This window comes from Ahaetulla prasina, chromosome 2 (genome assembly GCF_028640845.1).
Source record: "Ahaetulla prasina isolate Xishuangbanna chromosome 2, ASM2864084v1, whole genome shotgun sequence".
NCBI lineage: Eukaryota > Metazoa > Chordata > Lepidosauria > Squamata > Colubridae > Ahaetulla > Ahaetulla prasina.
The window spans coordinates 135,083,424-135,106,951 of NC_080540.1; the positions used below are offsets into that span (position 1 = coordinate 135,083,424).

General features: G+C 38.0%; 1 protein-coding gene across 1 annotated transcript in view; it reads right to left on the bottom strand.

Annotated features, from left to right (window-relative positions):
• DNAH17 (dynein axonemal heavy chain 17) overlaps positions 1-23,528 on the bottom strand; it is a 130,121-nt gene that overhangs the window by 91,517 nt on the left and 15,076 nt on the right. The window contains exons 11-24 of the mRNA XM_058172825.1: positions 21,837-22,105; positions 21,494-21,689; positions 20,591-20,737; positions 18,403-18,511; positions 17,973-18,076; positions 17,011-17,151; positions 12,154-12,297; positions 10,669-10,851; positions 7,923-8,177; positions 7,038-7,207; positions 5,794-6,016; positions 5,116-5,232; positions 3,252-3,338; positions 1,794-1,946 (exon numbers count right to left, since the gene is read on the bottom strand). Coding sequence (XP_058028808.1) covers positions 1,794-1,946; positions 3,252-3,338; positions 5,116-5,232; positions 5,794-6,016; positions 7,038-7,207; positions 7,923-8,177; positions 10,669-10,851; positions 12,154-12,297; positions 17,011-17,151; positions 17,973-18,076; positions 18,403-18,511; positions 20,591-20,737; positions 21,494-21,689; positions 21,837-22,105 — 2,298 coding nt within the window. The remainder of the gene's footprint in view (positions 1-1,793; positions 1,947-3,251; positions 3,339-5,115; positions 5,233-5,793; positions 6,017-7,037; positions 7,208-7,922; positions 8,178-10,668; positions 10,852-12,153; positions 12,298-17,010; positions 17,152-17,972; positions 18,077-18,402; positions 18,512-20,590; positions 20,738-21,493; positions 21,690-21,836; positions 22,106-23,528) is intronic.

Consider the following 23,528-nt stretch of genomic DNA (forward strand, 5'->3'; position numbering starts at 1 on the left):
GATATTTAATGGGTGTGGAAGCAAGTTGTTCTTGGGTGCTTCAGAGATAGATAGTCAATATCTTCAGAAATAAGGATAGAAAATTCCCCCAATGCCAAGAAGTTGGAAATAGTCATAAGTGTCTGTAACAAACCACAGTGACATCAGAGGGATGGCTCAAGGGTGGGATGTTGTTATGCAAGTGACAAAATTCTGTAAGGATTTTATGGTGTCTGACACAAACATATACATCGTGAATTTTGCATGACAATGTCACCACCCTGGTATTGTCATTTTCCTCTTCTGCCTCCCTTGTGGATACACACACAGATAGCACTCTGGATTGTTATGAAAAAAGAAGCAGACTTGTTTATATCAACTGGTCACAGGAGGACACCAATAAGCAATGCAGCAAGGCCCCTGCTGTTCTCCTTCAGATCCTAGAGAGAACCCAAGCGCTTCTCCTAAGCGGTTCCCTCATCCTTCGTAAGAGCCTATCAATTGCAACAACTTCTCATACTTTCCATCAAACATTCAAGTTGATTGATATCTCTGTCCTACACATAGAAAATCATGTTGTAACCATTAAAGCAATAATATTGTGTTTGTCAAAGACCCTGGCAACACCTCCACTTCCAAATAAAAGTATAGTGATAAGAGTCACTCAAAGAAATCAACCAGCAGATTGTCAATGAAACAAACAGACAAACAAACAAACAAACAACTTGGATACAGGAGAAGCAACATTGATCTGACTTGGGATTTTCTTCCCTTGGTAATTCACCTTTTTCCTACTTTTTATTTATTTATTTATTTATAATTTAATTTCTATACCGCCCTTCTCCCGAAGGACTCAGGGCAGTTTACAGCCATATTAAAACACAGAATAAATAACAAATTTAAAAAGAATTAAAAACAAATATTTAGTAGGCAAAATCAACTAAAATGGTCATAGACCGACATAAAATCCCTTTAAAATTACAATTAAAATACACTTAGGCTAGTCCCGCATGATAATAAAGTCTTCAGTTCACGTTTGAAGGTCCGGAGGTCGGGGAGTTGGCGTAACCCCAGAGGCAACTCATTCCAAAGGGCCGGTGCTGCCACAGAGAAAGTTCTCCCCCTGGGGGCCGCCAACCGACATTGTTTGGTCGAAGGCACCCTGAGAAGGCCCACTCTGTGGGAGCGCACAGGTCGTTGGGAGGCTATCGGTGGCAGAAAGCGGTCTTGTAAATAACTCGGTCCTAAGCCATGGAGCGCTTTAAAGGTGGTCACTAAAACCTTGAATTGCACCCGGAAGGCTACCGGCAGCCAGTGCAGGCCATGCAGGATAGGTGTTATATGGGAACAATGCGGTGCTCCCTCTATCACCCGCGCATTCTGGACTAGCTGGAGCCTCCTGGTGCTCTTCAAAGGGAGCCCCATGTAGAGAGCATTGCAATAGTCCAGGTGGGAAGTAACAAGGGCGTGAGTGACCGTGCATAAGGAGTCCCGGTCAAGGAAGGGGCGCAACTGGCGAATCAGGCGAACCTGATAAAATGCTGCCCTGGCGACTGCCGTCAAATGTTCTTCTAAGGACAGCCAATCGTCCAGGAGAACGCCCAAGTTGCGCACCCTCCCCCTGGGGGCCAATACTTCACCCCCAACAGTCAGCGAAGGCATAAGCTGACTGTACCGGGACGCCGGAACCCACAGCCACTCTGTCTTGGAGGGGTTGAGCTGGAGCCTGTTCCTCCCCATTTTGATGTGGCAAGTCCTGTCTTTTTGGCTCAGAGCACTGATCCCATTCCACAAATTATACTTCCAAGTCTTACCAAGACTATCATGTCCCAGAGCTCCTTGAGCAAGCGCACTTCCTTATGGCATGCTTTTAACTGCTTGTAGTCTGGAACAGATACTTCAAACAAGCCTGCCGATTTGGATAGGGCTTCCATCTCTTTCTCCATGCCAGTAATCATTTTTTGTTGCTGGAAGCACACAATAAAAAAGCATTGGTTTCCACTTGCTGAGTACAGAGGTTAGACCTTTACTGTCTTTCTATCTTAGTAGAACTAAAGCAAGGAACATTATGATAAATATCTACAGAGAGACATTCCAGGCCATCCTTCAAGACCTTACTAAGGTTTTCTTGATGCATGGTTGATAGCACATGTGACAATTATTAATTGACATACAAAGGGAAACAACAGAGCTCAATTGCTCTTGGAATTTTACTATGACACTAAAAGTACTGCACATGTATTAGAACAGTTGTTCTTTGAAATCCATACAATATTACCCAGATAGACATTTCCACATCTTAGTACGGCGCCTCTCAAACTTTTTCCTTCATTATCAAACATTGCTTATCAGAAAGTTTTATCAAACTTTGATGAATAGTTGTAAGCCCCTTCCTTCAGGACTGTTGTAACTTCAAATGATCAGTGAATTGTAGCTCTAGGATTACCAGTATTATAAATAGTATATATTTATATATATAAAGATTATATATTTATAATCTTATGTCCTTTCAACATATAACCATTGGTAATTTCATTGGTTTCACTTGCTGAGTACAGAGGTTAGACCTTTACTGTCTTTCTATCTTAGTAGAACTAAAGCAAGGAACATTATGATAAATATCTACAGAGAGACATTCCAGGCCATCCTTCAAGACCTTACTAAGGTTTTCTTGATGCATGGTTGATAGCACATGTGACAATTATTAATTGACATACAAAGGGAAACAACAGAGCTCAATTGCTCTTGGAATTTTACTATGACACTAAAAGTACTGCACATGTATTAGAACAGTTGTTCTTTGAAATCCATACAATATTACCCAGATAGACATTTCCACATCTTAGTACGGCGCCTCTCAAACTTTTTCCTTCATTACCAAACATTGCTTATCAGAAAGTTTTATCAAACTTTGATGAATAGTTGTAAGCCCCTTCCTTCAGGACTGTTGTAACTTCAAATGATCAGTGAATTGTAGCTCTAGGATTACCAGTATTATAAATAGTATATATTTATATATATAAAGATTATATATTTATAATCTTATGTCCTTTCAACATATAACCATTGGTAATTTCATTGGTTTTCATCTTAGAAAAAATAATTTTGGAGATTTTTGAGCATATTTTAGTACATGTGTCAGTCTTTAAGTCAATGTAAATGTCTGGTTAATGGGCTTGTATGTCATTACTCCCCCACCCCCAATAAAACACTTCTACCCAACTTGGGGTAGTTTGCCCAGGTTTGGGAAGCACTTTTTTAGCAGAGTATACCTTGCTTAGCGATTTATATGGGTCTGGATCAACAAAAGTGAAAGGTGCATCGACTCGAAATTTCTCTCTGAACTCATGTTGTTTAAGCTGAATAAAAAAGAAAGAGAAAGGAAATTTTGAACAGGAAATTAATAATGGCTAAAATGCAACACTTGAACACTTCAACCTCCTCCTTCAACCAGAATTGGCCTGTCTGATATGAAAAAATTGCTGTCAGTCCCCACTACCATCAGAACAAAAGGACAGGAGCTGAGAGGGGATGCTTAGTTCATCACTGGAGATTAACTGCCTTAACCAGGTTGGCCTTCTGAAGGAATGAGATGGGACTTTTCTGGAGGGCCTTTTTTTAAGATAGTAAGATAATCCTTAAGATTTGTTTCTATGTTACACTTATCACAATGCACTTTTGAATATTCTTTTTATGATTACATTTTTGATCATGATGTTATTGTATTATGTATATTTTATTTCTTATAAGCCACCAAGAGTTGCATGACTGCAGAAGTCCAAAATTGTGATGAATGAATATTGGCTGCCACTGATTCAGAATGATAATGAACTTGGATTATGACATTTACTGATAGCAATCAGGACAAAACTTATGGAAGACCATCACTTTTTAAAACTCTACCAGCCTGGCACAACCTAGTGTGCTAGGAGGACCAGAATTTGCAACCTCCTGTAAGGTAACCATTATTAATGTAAGGATAGTGGCTCTCCTGGAGCCAATGGGGGCCTCAGTTGTTTGGCCGTCATTTTTTTTAAAAAAAGAACTACAAATCTAGCCATGGTCAGTTGCAGGGCTGGCTTGTGCATGTAGAGTACTCAGTGGGTGGAATGGCAGCCAGATGTAGGCATAGGAGAGCAAAGGCAGCAAAATAGCCAACTTCACTGTGTACCAAGTAGGGCCACCACTGGACAGCAGTAAAAGTATATAGGTAGTCCTCAACGTATGACCACAATTGAGCCCAAAATTTATGTTGTTAACTGATACATTTGTTAAGTGATTTTTGCCCCATTTTATGACCTTTCTTGCCGCATTTGTTAAGTGAATTACTGCAGTTGATAACTTAATAACCTGGCTGTTAATGGAATCTGACTTCCCCATTGACTCTGCTTGTCAAAAGATTGCAAAAAGTGATCACCTGACCTTGGGACACAGCAACGGTCATAAATATGAACCATTTGCCAAGCACTGAAATTTTGATCACATGACCATGGGGAAAGGTAATAACTGTGAAAAATGGTTATAAGCAACTTTTTTCAGTGCCGTTATAACTTTGCATGGCCACTAAATGAACTGTTCTAAGTTCATTTAGTGACCATTTAGAGGACTATCTGTACTGAAAAATCTCATTTTTTTATTGTCTTGAATCTCTTGTGCTGATGCACTTTGCTGGGTCCAAGAGACCGTTGTTTCCTTTTCTCCCCAAAAATTTTGTGAGTGGAAACCGCAAACCCCAGAACTGTTGGACAATGAATGTTAGAAAAGGGGCTCTCTCATGGAATAGAAATAGCACATAGACTATATACCGCTTCACAGTGCTTTACAGCCCTCTCTAAGTGGTTTACAAAGTCAACATATTGCCCCCAACAATCTAGGCCCTCATTTTACCAACCTTGGAAGGATGGAAGGCTTAGTCAACCTTGAGCCTGGCAAAATTCGAACTGCCAAATTGCAGTCAGCTGGCAGTCAGCAGAAGTAGCCTGCAGTACTGCATTCTAGCCACTGTGCCACAACGGCTCATAACGGGACCATGGAGGGCGGGTATGCATTTTAATCCTCTTTCCTCCCCTAATATGCTTAACCTATGTTGTACTTGAGGGAGTTTGAGCAAAGTTGGACCTTAATCATAAAACATACTTCAAATTGTTGGCATTTCCTTCGTATGATTGTAACTTCATTGGCCTGCAGAGGAGCCACATTTTGTTTGACTTGGAAGGACAACTTTTTGGTGTTGTTCCATTGCTCTGGCAAATCCTAAAAGATCAAAAAAAAATTTTTTTTAAATAAAAAAATAAAAGTAGACATTTTGTCTGTGTAGGTGTGAGAGACCTTTGGATGAGAGAAATAAATACAGATTATTATAGGCAATATGAGGAGAAAAAAGAAAATGAAGAAGTCAAATAGCTAAATAAGAGGATGTACAAATTTGTTGGAGTCTTGCTCTATTCATATTTGTGACTTTTCAAACACCAATTTCAGCAGAGTGAACAGTAAAGAAATGTGTATATAATGCCACACCTTTGACAGATCACATTGGATCTCAGAGCTGAAACAGAATTATAGAATGGAACCCTGCAGATTGTGTAAATTTAGCATTTAATTGGGTATTTACTTTCCTAAATTATTTTTTTCTCAATGTTCTGTACTTCTTTCTATTCCAACATATAGGAACTATAAAAACATTTGATGCTTGGGATTGTTGATATTGTACAAAAGGAATCATATCATTTTATACTATATCCAAAGACTTTTTTTTAAAAGATAACTAATAGCTACGTAATTATTTCTAGTGAAAATTACTGCTGGCATACTTACATGCAACTGCATGTGGATCTCTTCAGGCATTTCTTCTCCGTACAATTTTAGTAATTCAATAGTCTGCTTTAGAGGCTCAAACATATTGTCTGTAGCTACTTGTCTTTCTTTGACTTTCATCAAGTGTGCCATTACTTCAACAAGCCCATCATAGTCACCCTCTTTCACTGGTTTAGTTAAGCCGGCATTTGCTTCTTTCATGAAAGTAGCAAGCTCCTGAAGGCTGTAGATAGATAGATAGATAGATAGATAGATAGATAGATAGATAGATAGATAGATAGATAGATAGATAGATAGATAGATAGATAGATAGATAGGTAGATAGGTAGAAAGCGAGAGAGGGAGGGAGGGAGAGAGAGAGGATAGAGTTCTTTATTGGCCAAGTGTGATTGTACACACAAGGAATTTGGTGCATATGCACTCAGTGTACATAAAAAGAAAAGATACGTTCGTCAAGAATAATAAGTTACAACAATTAATGATAGTCATAGGGTACAAATAATGTAAAGGGCAGAAAAGTGACATTCTGGCTTCCTTCAATGCTTCCTTCAATACAGAAATAACATTGATTTGAACTTTAGAGTAGTAGCTATGTTAGTCTATTTTACAGCAAATCTAACAAGTGGTTTTATATAAATGCCAATAAACACATCCTCAGCTTCCATAATCAGTAGCATTTTTTTTGTCATAGAAAACAATGACACCCTGTGAGATGGAGTAATTTTTTTTAATCTGAGAGGCAATATGTTGTCTCATCTTCTCAGCCTAGCCTGGTGAGAGAAGAAGCTGGGGAGGAAGATCTTACTTATCAGAAGTCTAACTTTTAATCCCAAAACCTGGAATCATCCCGTGACAGTCGGAGATTCAGGATGGGGGGCGGAAAGGAAGTGTTTCTTTACAAGGCACATAATTAAATTTGGTGCTCCCTCCCACAACATGTGGAAATGGTCACCAACTCAGATGTCTTTAAAACTAGATTAGACAAATTGACAAAGGATAAGGCCATCAGAGATTACTAGCTGTCATCTTGTGTGACATTTTCACAATGAGAGTCAGCATGTTTATTCGGTACAGTTGACAGCTAATTCAAGTAGGAGAGGTGTTATTACACCCATGTCCTACTTGTGGGATTCCTAATTACAATTAGCGAGTTTCTGAAGGTAATCATCGTGATTGCCTTGAACACATCCATATTTTTTTTGTGTTATCAGATGCTTGGAAATGTCAAAATCTACCCATCCTACCTATTAGTGACATGATTGATGAGGTGCTGCTTGAACATTAAACTCCAGCGTTTGATAGTGTTCAGGAGTGCTTGCTTGAAGGGCCGACAATCACTTTGCAGCCAACCATTGAACACTTTTGTATTATCAAACTTGGATACTTCTTCATATAGTTTTTCGTATGTATCAATCTAGGGAGGAAAAAAAAGTTCAGAAAAGAAATGGACCTAGCAGGGGTAGGATTTCTACATAAACTTTCCTGCTGCCTATGTTTTCTAAGGAAGGCAACATAAACTCTTTCACTGATGGAGAAAACATAGGTGACTGGAGGATAAATGTGTGTTACAAAATGTGCAGTAGTTAACTTCCCATTACTGCCACAGAATTGAAAGGGGGGGGGAGGCTATCTTTTCTAGGGACAGAGCACCCTCTTCTGGTTGTGGATGATTAGCAAAAATAATTTACAAAAGATGAAGAAAAGAAAGCACAGGTACTCAGGACAAAACAATTCTCTGGTTAAAAAAAAAAGCCTGCCATTGGGCATTTGTATAATTTATGTGATGACCATTATTAAAATGTAGAAAATAGAAGAAACACCAGATGCATATTCTTATTCAAATCAATCTTACAGACCGAAGATAGGCATGAGGCAATATTCTAAGAATCAAATTTGGGGCATTATAAAACAAATAGGGCTGAACAGAGAGATAGAAAGGGAATGATTGAAATGAAGCCACTGAAAGAAGACAGATGATATACTATTACACACCCTCATTAGCAGTGATGTGGCCATTATGGGGTTAAGGAAACGGGGTAGGAGATATCCCCATAATATTGCACTCTATGGTTTCGTCAGGTAAAGAATGGGACTCTCCCTTGACCCATCCACCCCCCTCCTCTTCTAACCTGTAGCTGGAATTGCTCAAGAGTGGGTGCAACATGTGGCAAATACTCCTCCGCATGAGATTCCAGCTCTTCCTGTGTCAGAGCATGGCCAAAAGTCAGGAAGCGCTGCATGAATTCCTGGGGATCATCCATCCAAAGGTAGGAGTATTTTTCGAAGGAGTCTTGATATTCCTCGCCCTGCTTCATGGCATTCACTACAATGTTGGCCACTTCCTCCCGCATCTCTATTAGTTCTCCCATATCTTCCAAGTCACTCTGCAAACATCAAGGACGATACTGGCATTAGGCAATTACATAAAGCAGCTAGTTGCCGCCTGTTAAAAAAAGTCATGTGTTGTATTAAATGAAGCTTTTTATATTTGTACTTAATAATTAGAGTATTCCGGGGTTGCTTCTTTGCTAACTACTGAGAAAGAGCTCAGTAGTTAGTAACACAAGGCAACACAAGAAAGAATTTGTGTTACTTCTTTCACAGTGCCTATCTGTTCCCAGCGCATTTTCTGTTTTTAACTATAGAAAAAATAATTGCTACCAACTTGCCTTCCATTGAGGACCTGTATACTGCACGAATCAAGAAGAGGGCCATGAAAATATTTGCAGATCCCTCGCATCCTGGACATAAACTGTTTCAACTCCTACCCTCAAAACGACGCTATAGAGCACTGCACACCAGAACAACTAGACACAAGAACAGTTTTTTCCCGAAGGCCATCACTCTGCTAAACAAATAATTCCCTCAACACTGTCAGACTATTTACTGAATCTGCACTACTATTAATCGTTTCATAGTTCCCATCACCAATCTCTTTCCACTTATGACTCTATGACTATAACTTGTTGCTGGCAATCCTTATGATTTATATTGATATATTGATCATCAATTGTGTTGTAAATGTTGTACCTTGATGAACATATCTTTTCTTTTACGTACACTGAGAGCATATGCACCAAGACAAATTCCTTGTGTGTCCAATCACACTTGGCCAATAAAAAAAAAAAATTCTATTCAAGAAGAAATTTGCAAGATATCTCTATCTGGGAACAAAACTTATATATCAAATAATTATGATAGGTGGGGGAAAGATACCTTGGGGCACCAATGTGCACTATTTGAACATGTTGCAATGGTTAATATGTTTTTAATAGTATAATAGGATTTTTCAAGATAGCTACTGTAATACTGCTGTTGAACCGGGGAAGGGAAGGTCTACATTCAGGTTCCTACGCAATCTTGGAGCTCACTACATCACTCTTCACCCATCGCTATTTTCCATCCCAGCTCACACAATTATTTTGGAGACAGAATGAAGAATGCCTGCAATAATATCCTTCCCACAAGAAATCACCACCACTACTACCATCTAGAATAGAATAGAATAGAATTGGAAGGGACCTTGGAGGCCTTCTAGTCCAACCCCCTGCCTAAGCAGGTAACCCTACACCACTTCAGACAAATAGTTATCTAACATCTTCTTGAAAACTTCCAGTGTTGGAGCATTCACAACTTATGGAGGCAAGCTGTTCCACTGATTAATTGTTCTAACTGTCAGGAAATTTCTCCTTAGTTCTAAGTTGCTTCTCTCCTTGATTAATTTCCATTGCTTCTTGTCCTGTCTTCAGGTGCTTTGGAGAATAGCCTGACTCCCTCTTCTTTGTGGCAGCCCCTGAGATATTGGAACACTGCTATCATGTCACCCCTGGTCCTTCTTTTCATTAAACTAGACCCAGTTCCTGTAACCGTTCTTCATATGTTTTAGCCTCCAGTCCCCTAATCATCTTTGCTGCTCTTCTCTGCACTCTTTCTAAAGTCTCCACATGCCATGGCCCAGTAATAGGCTGCAGCCTGGGGGTTGGATACCTCTGCCTTAGGGAGTTAAAGTTAATATTTAGACCTTGAATAGTACTTGGAAACTGACTTGCAGGCAGATGGGGAAAAGGGGTCACATATCCCCAGATTTTTTTCCCCATCAACCAGGATGCAGTAATTCCAATGTCATGAATGTGAAAACATGGCCAAACCAGGAGCAGATATAGCGTGTATGTACCCAGATATGCAAGCAAAATGTTGGAGATATAATTGTGATGATGCTACATATTTTCATATTTGGTGGACTTGTAAGGATATAAAGGCCTTTTGGATAAAAATTTGGTGGATTTTACAAAATGTTTTGAAACAGAAGATAAAGTTCCTGCCGCAATTTTTTTTGTTGGGAATTATTACGGACTGTACAGTAATTGAGACTAAATTGATTTTAAATTTAATAACATCAGCAAGATTACTAATAGGACAATACTGGAAGAAAAAAGAAGTACCTACAATAGAAGAATGGATATTGAAAGTTGCCAATTTGGCTGAGATGGTGAAGATATCAGCCTTTTTGAAAGATAATACACAAGAAAGATACTTAAAGGAATGGAAAAAATGGATTGACTATATTCAAAGTAGATATCAGACTAAGAGTTATCAGTGTTTTTGAATGATTATGATGTATTATTTTTTATTGTTTTCGGGGGAAGTTAGGAATTGATGATTGTAGGGGTATAATTAAGTTGGGACGAAAATTTTTTAGCATATGTTTGTTTTATTTTTAACTTATACTTTGTGCTCGTTCCGGGAAGTCGGGAGGGGGGTTGTGAAGGGAGGGGGGAGGGGAGGTGGGGGAAAGGGGGGCGGAATTTTCTGTAAAACTTTTTGAATAAAAAAAAAAAGAAAAAGAAAAAAAGATCCATAGATTGTATGACTAACCTTATAGCTGAGCTTCCCTTTTGCCAGTCGGGGTATAAGTTTTGCTGTATCGTAGATATCATTCATTAAGTTTTCTACCATTTCCAAAAAACCATGTTCTGCTCCCACTTCCAGCGATGGACGATACCTTAAGTCATCCTTATACAATTCCATCCGTACTTCAAATAACGGGGCAACATTGGCCTGAAAGCATATCGGTGCAGTTTTCATTTGCCAGTTTTGAGTCTCATGTTCACCAATATTTTCCCCCCTTTTCTACAAGCTCACTGGACCCTTGATCCTATCATTATTGTTATAGTCCTATTTTCAATGTATAAAGCAGATTTGCTTTCACTGAAATGGTATTAAATGATTTTTAAATCAATTTAATCAGCAGGTACATAAAGAAGCCAGTATGTTTATGGATCCAAAAGAAAATTCTCTCTCTTTTTTTAATATCAACTTTTCTTTATTTGTATTTTGAATCATTCTGATTTCAGTTATTCAGTTTGTTTGAGAATGGAAATAATAAACTGCAGAACAATTGTAAAATGAGGGAAGAGCAGTAGGGGGGAACAGCAGGACATATAGTACTTGTTCTCCCCACCTTCCCAGTTTTCAAAAGAAAAAACTTCCCATAGGTTTCAGTGGGTGGGGAATATGCATGCAGTCTGCCTGCAGTCAATAAGAATTGTGGACTACATAGAAGAGAAGAAGAGCTTTGAACCCAGTAAATCCAAAATTGCTCTTGTATCAGTGTGCCATTTTGAGGACTATTAAACAACAATTGTGTGTGAGCATGTCTGTGTGCACGTGCACACTCAATAGCACGTCTCTTTCAAAGTTGGGAACAGAACACTTCCGAACCCATGTAAGACTTCAGAGAATGCCATCTGAAAAGGTTTGGAGTCTGTTGGCTCATTACAAAATATGTGGACGCTAACGCACCTTCCTTAATTACTTTTACAGGTAGTCCTCGACTTACCATGCTTCATTTAGTGACCGTTCAAAGTTACAACGGCACTGAAAAAAGTGACCGTTTTTCACACTTATGACTGTTGCAGCATCCCCATGGTCACGTGATCAAAATTCAGATGCTCGGCAGCCGATTCATATTTATGACAGTTGCAGTGTCCCAGGCTAATAATGATCACTTTTTGTGACCTTCTGACAAGTAAAATCAATGGAGAAGCCAGGTTCACTTAACAACCAAGTCACTAACTTAACAACTGTAGTGATTCACTTAACATCTACAGCAGGGTAAGTCGTAAAATGTGGCAAAATTCACTTAACAAATGTCTCAGCAACATAAATTTGGGGCTATATTGTGGTCGTAAGTCGAGGACTACCTATACTAAAAAAGCCTCTCTGAACACAGAGTTTTCATTTATTGAGTTTTGATGCAAACATCTTCAAATCAGTATGCAATATTGCTCCCATTAATATCTTTGTGTTTCAAAGGTAGTATTAAAAGGGGAAAAAACTTCTGAAACTTCATTTACTTACATCGGCTGCCATATTACTGAGTAGAAACTGCAGTGATTTGCGTATAAACTTAAAGTAACCATCTAAGATGATCTCATCTATGTATTCTACATAACGAGACCATATTACAGTTGTCCTGTCAGCCTTGAACAAGTCTGCATTTTCCTGGAGATAGAAAAAAAAATATTTCAGAGAAGCAGTGAATCAGGTTTAATCAGATCCTTTCTGTCAATAGTAATTGCTTTTATGGTCATAAAAAGTGTCATTCACTAACTAGAATTTACCCACACACGCATGATATCATTTCTAATATGTATTCAGTAACAAGAAACTATGGAAGAGAACTAAGATATTAAAAATATGCTCACTTTAAGCATATCACATCACATGTAGCTCTGAATCCACAATTCAGGCATAACACTGAATAAACACAGGTAGTCCTTGACTTACAACAGTTCATTTAGTGACAGTTCAAAGCTACAACGGCATTGAAAAAAATTACTTATGACTGTTTTTCACAGTTGCAACCTTTCCAGCATTTACATGATCATGTGATCAAAATTCAGACGCTTGGCAACTGGTTCATATTTATGACCATTGTTATGTCCCAAAGTCATGTGAACATCTTTTGTGACTTCTGACAAGCAAAGTCAACGGGGAAGCCAGATTCTCTTACAACTAAGTTACTAACTTATTAACTGCAATGATTCACTTAACAACTGCAATAAGAAAGGTCGCAAAATGGGGAAAACTCACTTAACAAATGTCTCACTTAACAACAGAAATTTTGGACTCAATTGTGACCGTAAGTTGAAGATTACCTGTATAACAAATTATTTGCTATGTAGTACATTTGGGGCATTCTTCCTTCCCTCCCAGACAGGAACTCCTTCTGTAATGTTCCTGTTTTTAAAATAACACATATCATGCTCCCCTCAGAGCATTGTCTGTTTTTTTTTAAACTGGTGGGGAATGGTGGGAATGCTGTGCATTGATTTGCAGGACAATTTCTAGATTAGAAATCTGCAGTAGATACCAAAATATGAGCATGCTTGGGATAAAACCAGGCCTCCGTTGCATTTCTGGCAGTCTAACCAAAATATGCTAAAAAAGAATGCAGCATGTGGCACTGGTGCTGCCAATTTTATTGCTTCTGATGAAAAAATTGAGAGTATTAATAAAGAATAAAAGGAGATAATGGGTTAAATGTGTGAGATCTCTCTCTCTCTCCCTTCCTCCCTCTCTTTGGTGATGTCAATTGTGGATCCAGGAAGAAAAAGAAAGGAGAGAAAGTAGTGACATTCAAATGTCTGCAGAAAGAGAAAGGATGAGAAAATGTTAGTAGACAAATCTCCAAGCAGAATGAATGAGCAGAGAAAAGGGGAAGCTCTATGGAAGAAAAGGAGATCCCACAGCAGTTTGAAAAAAGAGGCCCGCTGGAATGATGAAGTGAAAATCTCCATACATAAAAATGATGGCTATATTTTATGTTTTATTTTAGGTTATGCTTGTTAGATACTATACCCTGTATTCTGTTCTGGGAAGTCTGGGGGGGGGGGAGGTGGGAGGGGAAATGTGGAGGGAAGGGGGAAGATTAGAAATTGATTGATTGCCATTGTACAGGAATAAATGTAGAATTAAATAATTTGGAATGATGTAAGGTCAGGGCTGTTCAGCAAACACTCCAGAAAGGAAAGGGTAGGGAGAGAGGAGTAGAAGGAAGGAAGAATGTAGGTAGGCAGGTAGGTAGGAAAGAAGGGAGGGGGAAGAGAGAGGGTTAGAAAGGATGGAAGTGGGAAGGAGGAGAGGAAGTAGGAAAGTGAGGAGAAGGAAGGTTGGGGAAAGTAGAAGATGGTAGAGAAGGGTAGAAAGGATTGGGGAAGGGAGTGGCGGCTGAGCAGCCCCGATTGAGCATAATTTGTGTATAGGATTGATGGTCGGATAAGTGATTGTACTGTACACTGGTCAAATCGTTGGAATTATTATGTTTTATATTTAATAAAAAAATTTTTTAAAAAAGAATGATGGCTGCAAAAAAATAAATAAATGAGAATGAGAGAAAGACATTGTATAATGTGTTTAGAGAGAAAAAGGTGCAAAGAATCTTATCAAGTAAAGTGGAGAATGTTTAAAAAATAAAAGAAGCAGTGAAAAAATAGCAATTTTGAGGGAAAACAAGAACTATTTTTGAAGTAGGCCAAGAGGGGCAAAAATGGAGCCTGCAGCAAAGTGGATGGAATTAAAAATGAAGGGAGGAAATGATTCAGGATGATAATAAGTGAGGGAAAAGGAATATTTTAGACATTTACTTGGGAATAATAGTGATATGTTGAAAAGTAGGCTTGAAATGAATTTTATAAGTGCTAGAAGAAGAAAATGAATAAAAAGGAAATAATACATGATGCAAGAACATTGAAAAATTGCCTGCCTGGCGGTGTAGACAGGGTAACTGCAAGAATATTAAAATATAAAAATGATTTGCTTGTGGAATGACTAAGCAGTTTACACAAAAAATAGCATCTATGCCTGGCAATGGGTAGTGCATAATATGTGAACGATTGCAAAGAATGCTTGTCCAAAGAAGCAAAAACAGCTGTATGTACAACTGCATTCCTGTCTGCTTTCCTATAGGGAAGAGTTGGGATGTCAGGAGAAAGTAAGCTGAATGCAGTGAAAATAGGAATTTAAAATTAGTGTGGTAAAACAAGAAGAACTATGTCAAGACTGAATGGATGTTACACGAACTTGGATTGAATTAAAAAATAATGATCGGTACAAGAGAAGTATGTTTAGGCAGTTCTGCCATTATTCAGGGAAGGGATAAGGCATGAGGGTCACAAAACAAAATGGGATGAGAAGAAAATTGAAAATGCCTGGTTGGGTCTTTTTTTTAGCTTTTTAAACCTCTAACAAAAGAAAAGAAAAATGGACAATATAAAGTAGGAATATCAATTTTTGTTAGAGAATAAAAGCCAGGGAATAGAACTTTGTTTTGCAGGCCTGTTCAAATTGGGTGTCTCTAGGACAAGGGTGTCAAACTCGATTTCATTGAGGGCTGCATCAGGGGTGTGTTTGACCTCCGGGCGGGGGGCGGGGGCGGGTGTGTGTGGCCAGCTCGACGTTATGCATGTGGGGGGCGCTTGTGGTGGCCAGCGAAATCAGGCTTCTGAGTTTTGTTTTTGGCTGCGACGGCTTCCTACAACCCTCCGCCAGCAAAAACAGAGCCCACAGCACTACCGATCTCTGTTTCGCTGGCAAAGGTACCGCGGGCGGGTACTTCGCTGTTTCCAGGTCAGCCCCATAGGCCAGATCTAACGACCCCACGGGCCGCATCCGGCCTGCATGCCTTGAGTTTGACACCCCTGCTCTAGGACAGTGGTCACCAACCAGTGATCCGTGGACCACTAGTGGTCTGTGAGAAAATTTTGGTGGTCCGCAGAAAAATTATTTGCATTTTTTATATTGCACTAAATACTATTTATCTTTTTTTAAAAATCCTATTAGTGGTCCTCGGGATTTAAAATTATGAATTTAGTGGTCCCTGAAGTCCGAAAGATTGGAGACCCCTGTTCTAGGACATATATGGTTTATAGGCCATAAAATGTATATCTAAATTTTACTTGTAGCAGTTCCTTATTTGTACATGCAGATTAAATTATGAACATTTAATACAAACCAATGTTCTCTTTCTTGGTTATACAGAAGAAGCCACCTGGTCTGCAGTAGAAATCTAAGGATTTGCTTTGAGTAACATGGCTCTGGTCTGGCTTCATGTGAGCAGAAAGAATATGATCAAGAAAAGAGAAATTCCAATTCTATATTTTGAACTTTCCTTGTACTACAATTAATTTTACAATGTTACTTCAGGAACAGAGCTAGAATGCAAATAACAGCTGAACCCCAGTTGTTAGTGGCATTCGTTACATGGACAACTGAAGCTAAAATACATATATTCTCAAAGGCCCACTTACAGGAAACCCAGAAAATATTATGGCTCTGATGCCATTAATGAAACTTAATGGCCCATAAATAAATAAATGATACTTTTTGATGCTTATCATGTTCCTTTCATTCATGAATATAAGTAGTTATATGGAAGGTTACAGATTCAACTGGTGGAAATGTGAGGCTGAACAAAAATTATTTGGCTGAGAAAGGATATATATTTTAAAAAACAGATTAAAATCTTTTTACTGTATCTTTTTACTTGAACCTCCTGTGATTGTGAACTCAATGTTATTCAAGAGTTTACTTTGCAGTTCAATTAGCAAAATAACAGTCATTCAATAGTCTGGACCAGTTTTATTGTTTAAGCACACTTTACAGCTACTTGAGTATTTTAAAATCATTTTGTAAATTGCCTTACGAATCTTCAAAAGGAAGACTACAAATGCTCTAAATCAATGACTTAAAACAAATATTGTGGTTTCTTATCTCCAAAGTATCTCAGCTTGGTACTTCACACATTACAAGAAGTACACATATCTCAGGGTAACATCCTCCACTGAACAAAAACCTCCAGAAGTAGCTAGTAATAATATAGTTTCAAAAATAAACATTTGTTATATATAAAGTATGTGATTGCAGCCACACAGGGTGTAAAGGAAGGGCTGAAGCTCAAGAATAATACACATACTTTATATGCAAAAAATCTCAGATTTAATCCGTGCCGTATCTAAGTAAGGTTCATAAAGATTACCATAACCAATGTAGGCAATATTATGGCCAACACTGAAAGAGATGAAACCATAAACTGATATGATAAAACGATTTCCTATGTTCCTGAAGGTGTATAAAAACTAGTGCTGTTGACAAACATAATATTCAACAAATGGTCCACATTACTATGAAAATTATCTTTCTCTCACACCTTCATACCTCCACCATACTCTGGATCTTCTGCCCAGCATCTTTGATTGCTGCATAGCGTTTGTTTATATTTGTTTGTCTTCCATCTAGATCAAGAAGGGCTGCCTCTTTGTTGTCTTTCCTTTCAAACAAAGGACTAGCTGACCATTCCTGTAAGAAAAAACAGGATAAGGCGAAACTCCTTTAGGGCAATTGTCATAAATAAATCCGTAACCAATGCAATCCTGGGTTGCGTTAACAGAGGGACAGAATCAAGATCACATAAAGTATTGGTACCACTTTATAAAGCCTTAGTAAGACCATATTCTAGGTGTGGTCTTACTAACGCTTTATAAAGCGGTCACCATATTATTAAAAAAAAAGAGAGATAGAGACTCTGGAAAGAGTGCAGAACAGAACAAAAAAGATGATTAGGGAGCTGGAGGTTAAAACATATGAAGAATGGTTGCAAGAATTGGGTTTATCTAGTCTAGTAAAAAGGGCTAAGGGGTGATTTAATAGCAGTGTTCCAATATATGATGGGCTGCCACAAAGAAGAGGGTGTCAACCTATTTTCTAAAGTATCAGAAGGCAAGACAAGAAACAATTGATATAAACTAATCAAGGAGAGAAAAAACCTAGAACTAAGGAGAAATTTCCCAGTAGTGAGAACAATTAATCAGTGAAACGGCTTGTCTTCAGAAGTTGTGGGTGCCCCATCACTGGAGGCTTTAAAGAAGAGACTGGGCAGCCACTTGTCTGAATAGGTATAGGAGGTTGGACGAGAAGACTTCCAAAGCACCTTTCAACTCTGTTATTCTGTCATTCTATTCTGTTAAAACTAAAAATCAAGGAGCCTCCTTCTTTTTGAGAAACAGGATAAGAAGTTCTTGTACAGCAGTTGTCACAAATAAATCTGTAGCAGAACAAAACTAAAACTAAAATCAAAGAACCTCCCTTTTTAAAGTGTCTGGTAGCAATGCTTTACTCACTTGCATAAGCTGTCCGATATTCTCCACATTTAATTTGGTTTTTTGAATTCTTGTCTCTAAATCATACAAAACATTTCGCATCTCTTGAATATAATCCATAACATCTGGATGGTTAATGGAAGGGAAACTTAGTTAGTAGCTAGTCTATCATTTCCCATGGATTTAATATTTAGTTCCCACACTTCTATCATTGAAAGATACGGGTACTTGAGATCATGGCACTAGAAACAAAAGGCCATAAGAATGTAAGAATGGCACTGCAGGCTCCTTTAAGCAAATTGGATGTCTCTGGTTGTCCTTGCTAGAAAGAGACACAATAATATTCCCCTCCTCCCATTGCTTCCTGCAACTGATATTTGGAGGCGCAGTCCCCCCAGTTTGGAAATAATGAGTTTCAAGGCAGATCCCAGCTTGTAATAGATAAATGTACCTTCATTACTCCAAAACAGATTGGTCTCAGCTTTCTGTAGGCCAACATCAATTTCTTCCAACTCAGTTTCGACCAGAGGAAGTTCTACCGGTAAAATTGTTCTCTTGATCTAAAAATAGGCATTTTACTTCAGGATGCATTCTTAGCTCATTTTGTAGATATATGATATTGTCTTGATAGTGGCATATTTTGTTTTAGTCCTTATTGTAAACATTCAGCAAGTTCAAGAAGTCTGAAGTTTGCAGACTATATATTATATAATATTATAGGTATGTATATATAATATTATAAGAGCCGTGGTGGCGGAGTGGTTAGAATGTAGTACTGCAGGCTATAGCTGCTGACTGCCATTCAGCCTTCCATCCTTCCTAGGTCAGGAAAATGAGGAGCCAGATTGTTGGGGGCAAGATGCTGACTCTGAAAACTGCTTAGAGAGGACTGTAAAAGCACTATGAAGCAGTATATAAGTCTAAGTACTATTGCTATTGCTTATATGCAGTACAAGTTTTTTATTTTCAGGGCTGAATTGTGAAAAAAACCAAGCTGCTGCTTTCTTATAATACCTTCCAATTTATTCACATAATGAGTGGATGGATACATGAAATTGTTCCTCATTTTCCTGACAAAGAAATATATGCTATGCCTCTTTATAATCTGATGGAGCTAAGAGAGGGTGGGATTTGTCTTAAAAGGGGTCAGAGAAAGAAAAAGGGAAGCTGCTAAGATTATAATAAAAAGCAAGAAGAAAATATGACACTGGGAGACAGTTGCAACAGGATTTGATTACTCTGACCGTCTTCTAGTTCAGAAAGCCTAGATAAGAAATCTCTGAGTTGAATACTTCATTGCTGAATGTCAAGTCAGGGCTTTGAAAAATAGCCACTCAGGTCTGGTTTCTGAATTTCTCTGCATCACAGAGACAGGTCAGGTAACATTCAAAGAAATAATTTCTTCAAGCTTAACCTGATGGGAGGCAGATTTCCAATAATCTGTTGTGATCTTTTCCATCATTTTTTTAAATTTACATTTATATCCCGCCCTTCTCCGAAGACTCAGGGCGGCTTACAGTGTGTAAGGCAATAGTCTCATTCTATTTGTATATTTACAAAGTCAACTTATTGCCCCCCCAACAATCTGGGTCCTCATTTTACCTACCTTATAAAGGATGGAAGGCTGAGCCAACCTTGGGCCTGGTGGGATTCGAGCCTGCAGTAATTGCAGGCTGCTGTGTTTTAATAACAGGCTATCTTACAGCCTGAGCCACCACGGCCCTTTCTGTGTGTGTTTGGGACAGATTCTGTTTTCAGCCTCCCTTGCCAACCATCTGAATGTGTAGTCTGAGAAATGTACCAAAGTTCCCTAGGCTTGCTTTTTTTGGTAGATTTAGCATTTGCTCTGACTAGAATAGAATAGAATAGAATTTTTTATTGGCCAAGTGTGATTGGACGCACAAGGAATTTGTCTTGGTGCATATGCTCTCAGTGTACATAAAAGAAAAGAAACTATCTGAAACTACTGTGTAAGGTGAGGTCCAGGATTATATCCAAATTAGCATCTGGTACTATCAATCAAAGTATACCAGTTTTCTGTGTTTGGTGGCATAAAAGTTAGGTTTAATAATTCTGTTGTAATGGACTGATCATTACCTAAAGAATGAATCATTATTCAGACCATCATTTACTGTGACTCACAGCTTCTACAGATTAGCAACTAATGAAATTGGTTGAACTCAGAAAGATGGAGTTGAATGATTTCTAGTAGATTCCAGACACAACTCGAAGACTGTTTATGAACTATTAATTGTCTTGAGGCCTATCCGAAAGACAACAGAGCTTCCCTAGTTTCTAAGATCCTTGGGACCTTTTCTTGAACCTCTCATCCATAGAGGGGGCTTTCTCAGTGGTTACTAAATCGAGAATGAATGCTAGGGAAGGTATATCATTCCCAGTCCACTGATGGGCAACCATGTTTTGATTAAGACAAGCTATTTGACCTTAAATTGACAAGCTGTTGAAAAAAGATTGCTGTGTGTGCTATAATTAATGTCTTACTGATGCCTTTCTCTTTGAATCTTTATGAATCTTAATGCTTTAGTTTCAACTTTATTTTATCTCCATTTTATTATTAGCCATACTGACCTCTATTTCTAGTGAAGGAGTGTGATTTATAATCAGGCATAAATAAATACCTTATTGTACCAGCCAACAATTAGATCTAAATTGTCCACAAGCTTCTGGAAAATTGCACTCTGAGAGAAGAGGGTGCCAGCACTGTCTGGAATTTCTTTTTGCTGCTGAAAGTTCAGGTACTTGACTTCACGGAGAACAGCAACGAGCTGTATAGGAAGAAATAAGTGCTTTTGCAAATATACAGTAGAAAACAAAATTGAACTAAAAATGTGATGGGCTGTTGGCTGGATATGCTTGTAATACAACAGGAAGCATGTAAATGAACAGGGCTGAATCAATCCAGTTTTATCCATTTCTATAATGTTCAAATATGTTCAAATCCATTTCCACATAAAGCTGTGTGTAGCTAATATTTAAGGCTGATTGCTATTCATGTTGCTGAGGAAGCTTCCCTTTCAATGCAAAGAACAGCTATAGGGATCCAAAACTGGGGGTGATAGTAGCTAAGGCCCATCTCCTCCCATCCCAAGGTTTCAGCCTGTATACGGAACTCTTAAAGGTTTTACTGAGTAGCAAAAGAATTTGGATATTCAGTAATCAAATAAATAACATATCATCTGATGTACCAGTACAATCAAGGTCCTGTAAAGCTTGAAAGCTCATAAGCAATCTAATCAATGTCATTTAAACAGAATTAATTTCAAAATCTATCATTTTGATTTTGACTATCATTTTGGAAAAGATTCTACTAGGATCAGTCATTGCATACTGAAGAAGCACCATACATAGATGTTGGATCATGCCCATCATTCCCAAACAGAAGAGTGAGCACTGACTGAGAATCAGGGGAACTGTAGCCCTGTATATCTATAGTCTGCCATTTTGGAGAAGGCTAAAAACTTGTGGTCAAACTGACCATTGAACTGAAATGAGACTAACATGCTTCTGCTTTCTTTACCTACCTCTTTGCTGAAGTTGACACTAATAAGTCTTGTTTCTGGATCTCTTTGGATCAATGGTTGCTCTAGATTAAACTGGCAGTCTCTATCAACTCTGGCAATCCACTCTGCATAAATTCTTTCACGGTAACCTTTCAGCAAACGTATCATCTCATCATATTTTCCATATATCAGTTTGGCTTCAGAACTGACCATTACCCTGCAAAGAGGAAAGAAATCCCTCAGTTCCAGAATGGAAATAGAATTTAATTAACATTAGCTCCAACAAAGCTAATAGCTTGTAATTCTACTCCAGGGAAAATATTACTAAAGACTGGACGGTCGGTAATGACAGATTGTTACTTACGGATGATCAATGCCATGCAACTCTTTCCTTGGGTTCTGCAATCGTTCCTGGAGTTCTAAAGCCCATTTCAGTTGCCCAGCAACAGGTGGCATATTTTTGCTAATGGGAGGCACATGATCTCCAGTTTGAGTAGCCTCTATCTGGGCATCATATAAAATCTTTGCATTGTCCAATTCAACATCAAACATCTCCAAAAGTGTGGTGTAGTGGGGAGCAGCGTCTGCTTTGATCAATGGTCGCTCCAACAGAGATGAAAACATATGGATTTGCTGGAGGAAAAAAATGGTATGAATAAGCGTGTGTGTGTGTGTGTGTGTGTGTGTGTGTACATATATACACATATGGAATGTGTCCCTTATCTTTCAATATACATCTGCAGAAACTTTTTGAGATTCTTTAAGAAGTTATTCCTAGCCATACTTCATCCCCAATATTGTTTTCTTTTCAAATGACACCATTCTGTGACTACTAAGTATGTTCAGATCCATATTAACAGTGTCAGTAAAATTGCTGAGATAAACAACAGTAATTAAGAGAACTACCATGCAAACTTATGTGTGAATATTAAGAAGTAAGCACTGATGATATTAATGGCACTAACCTGCATGGTAAATGGATAAATAGGATTGGAATCTTACAGATAACATAAAGAACCAAATGCCTGCACAAAATAACATTTGTTCCACTGTCTTCTTTTATGCTGAAGTAGGATTTGCAAGTTATTGACGACATACAAGAAAGTGTGAACCAAGGTAACCATGGAAGGGATGCAAGGAATGCAACAGCACAAATAACAATGCCTCCATTGTGCTATATTCAGAGTGAAAGCTACTATCTGTACCTTTCCTTGCGCTGTTTGGCCTTTAAGGTAAATCAGAAAAAAACAAAAGTGATAATAAAAAATATGGCCAGACAACAGAAAGAAAAACTAGAGGAAGTAACAGGATTTGAAATTGTAAAGAAGGTTAAGTACTTAGGGGTTTATATTACGTCGTCAAATGTGAAATTGTATAAGAATAACTATGAGGTTTTATGGCAAAAAGTTCAGAAGGAGTTGATTGTTTGGAAAAAATTGCAATTATCTTTGTTGGGGAGAATTGCTGCTATTAAAATGAATGTTTTACCTAGATTTTTATTCCTCTTTCAGATGATACCAATAATTAAGAAAGATAAGAATCTTGAGGAATGGCAGAAGGGAATTAACAAATTTATATGGGAAGGTAAAAAAGCTAGGGTTAAAATGAAAATAATTCAAGATTCTCGGAAAGGGAGGTTTAAAAATGCCTAATTTTAAATTATATTATGAAGCAGCTGCTCTCTCTGCAATAAGTGATTGGTTTAATTTAACAGAGGACAGAATTTTGAATATAGAAGGTTATGATTTGCTATATGGATGGCATGCATATTTAATTTATGACAAAAAAGTGGATAAGGCCTTTAAAAATCATGTGCTAAGAAATGCCCTTCTGCGTGTTTGGAAAAAATACTCTTATAAATTAAATTATAAGGTTCCTATATGGGCAAGTCCTAGACATACAGTAGAAAATATAAACATAGAACAGAATCAGGAAATGATTACATATAAAGATCTTTTGTATACTGAAAGAGGTAATTTGCAGTTAAAATCTCTGCAAGTATTAAGAGAGGAAGGGAAAAATTATACTTGGTTTCAATATGAGCAACTACGTGCTA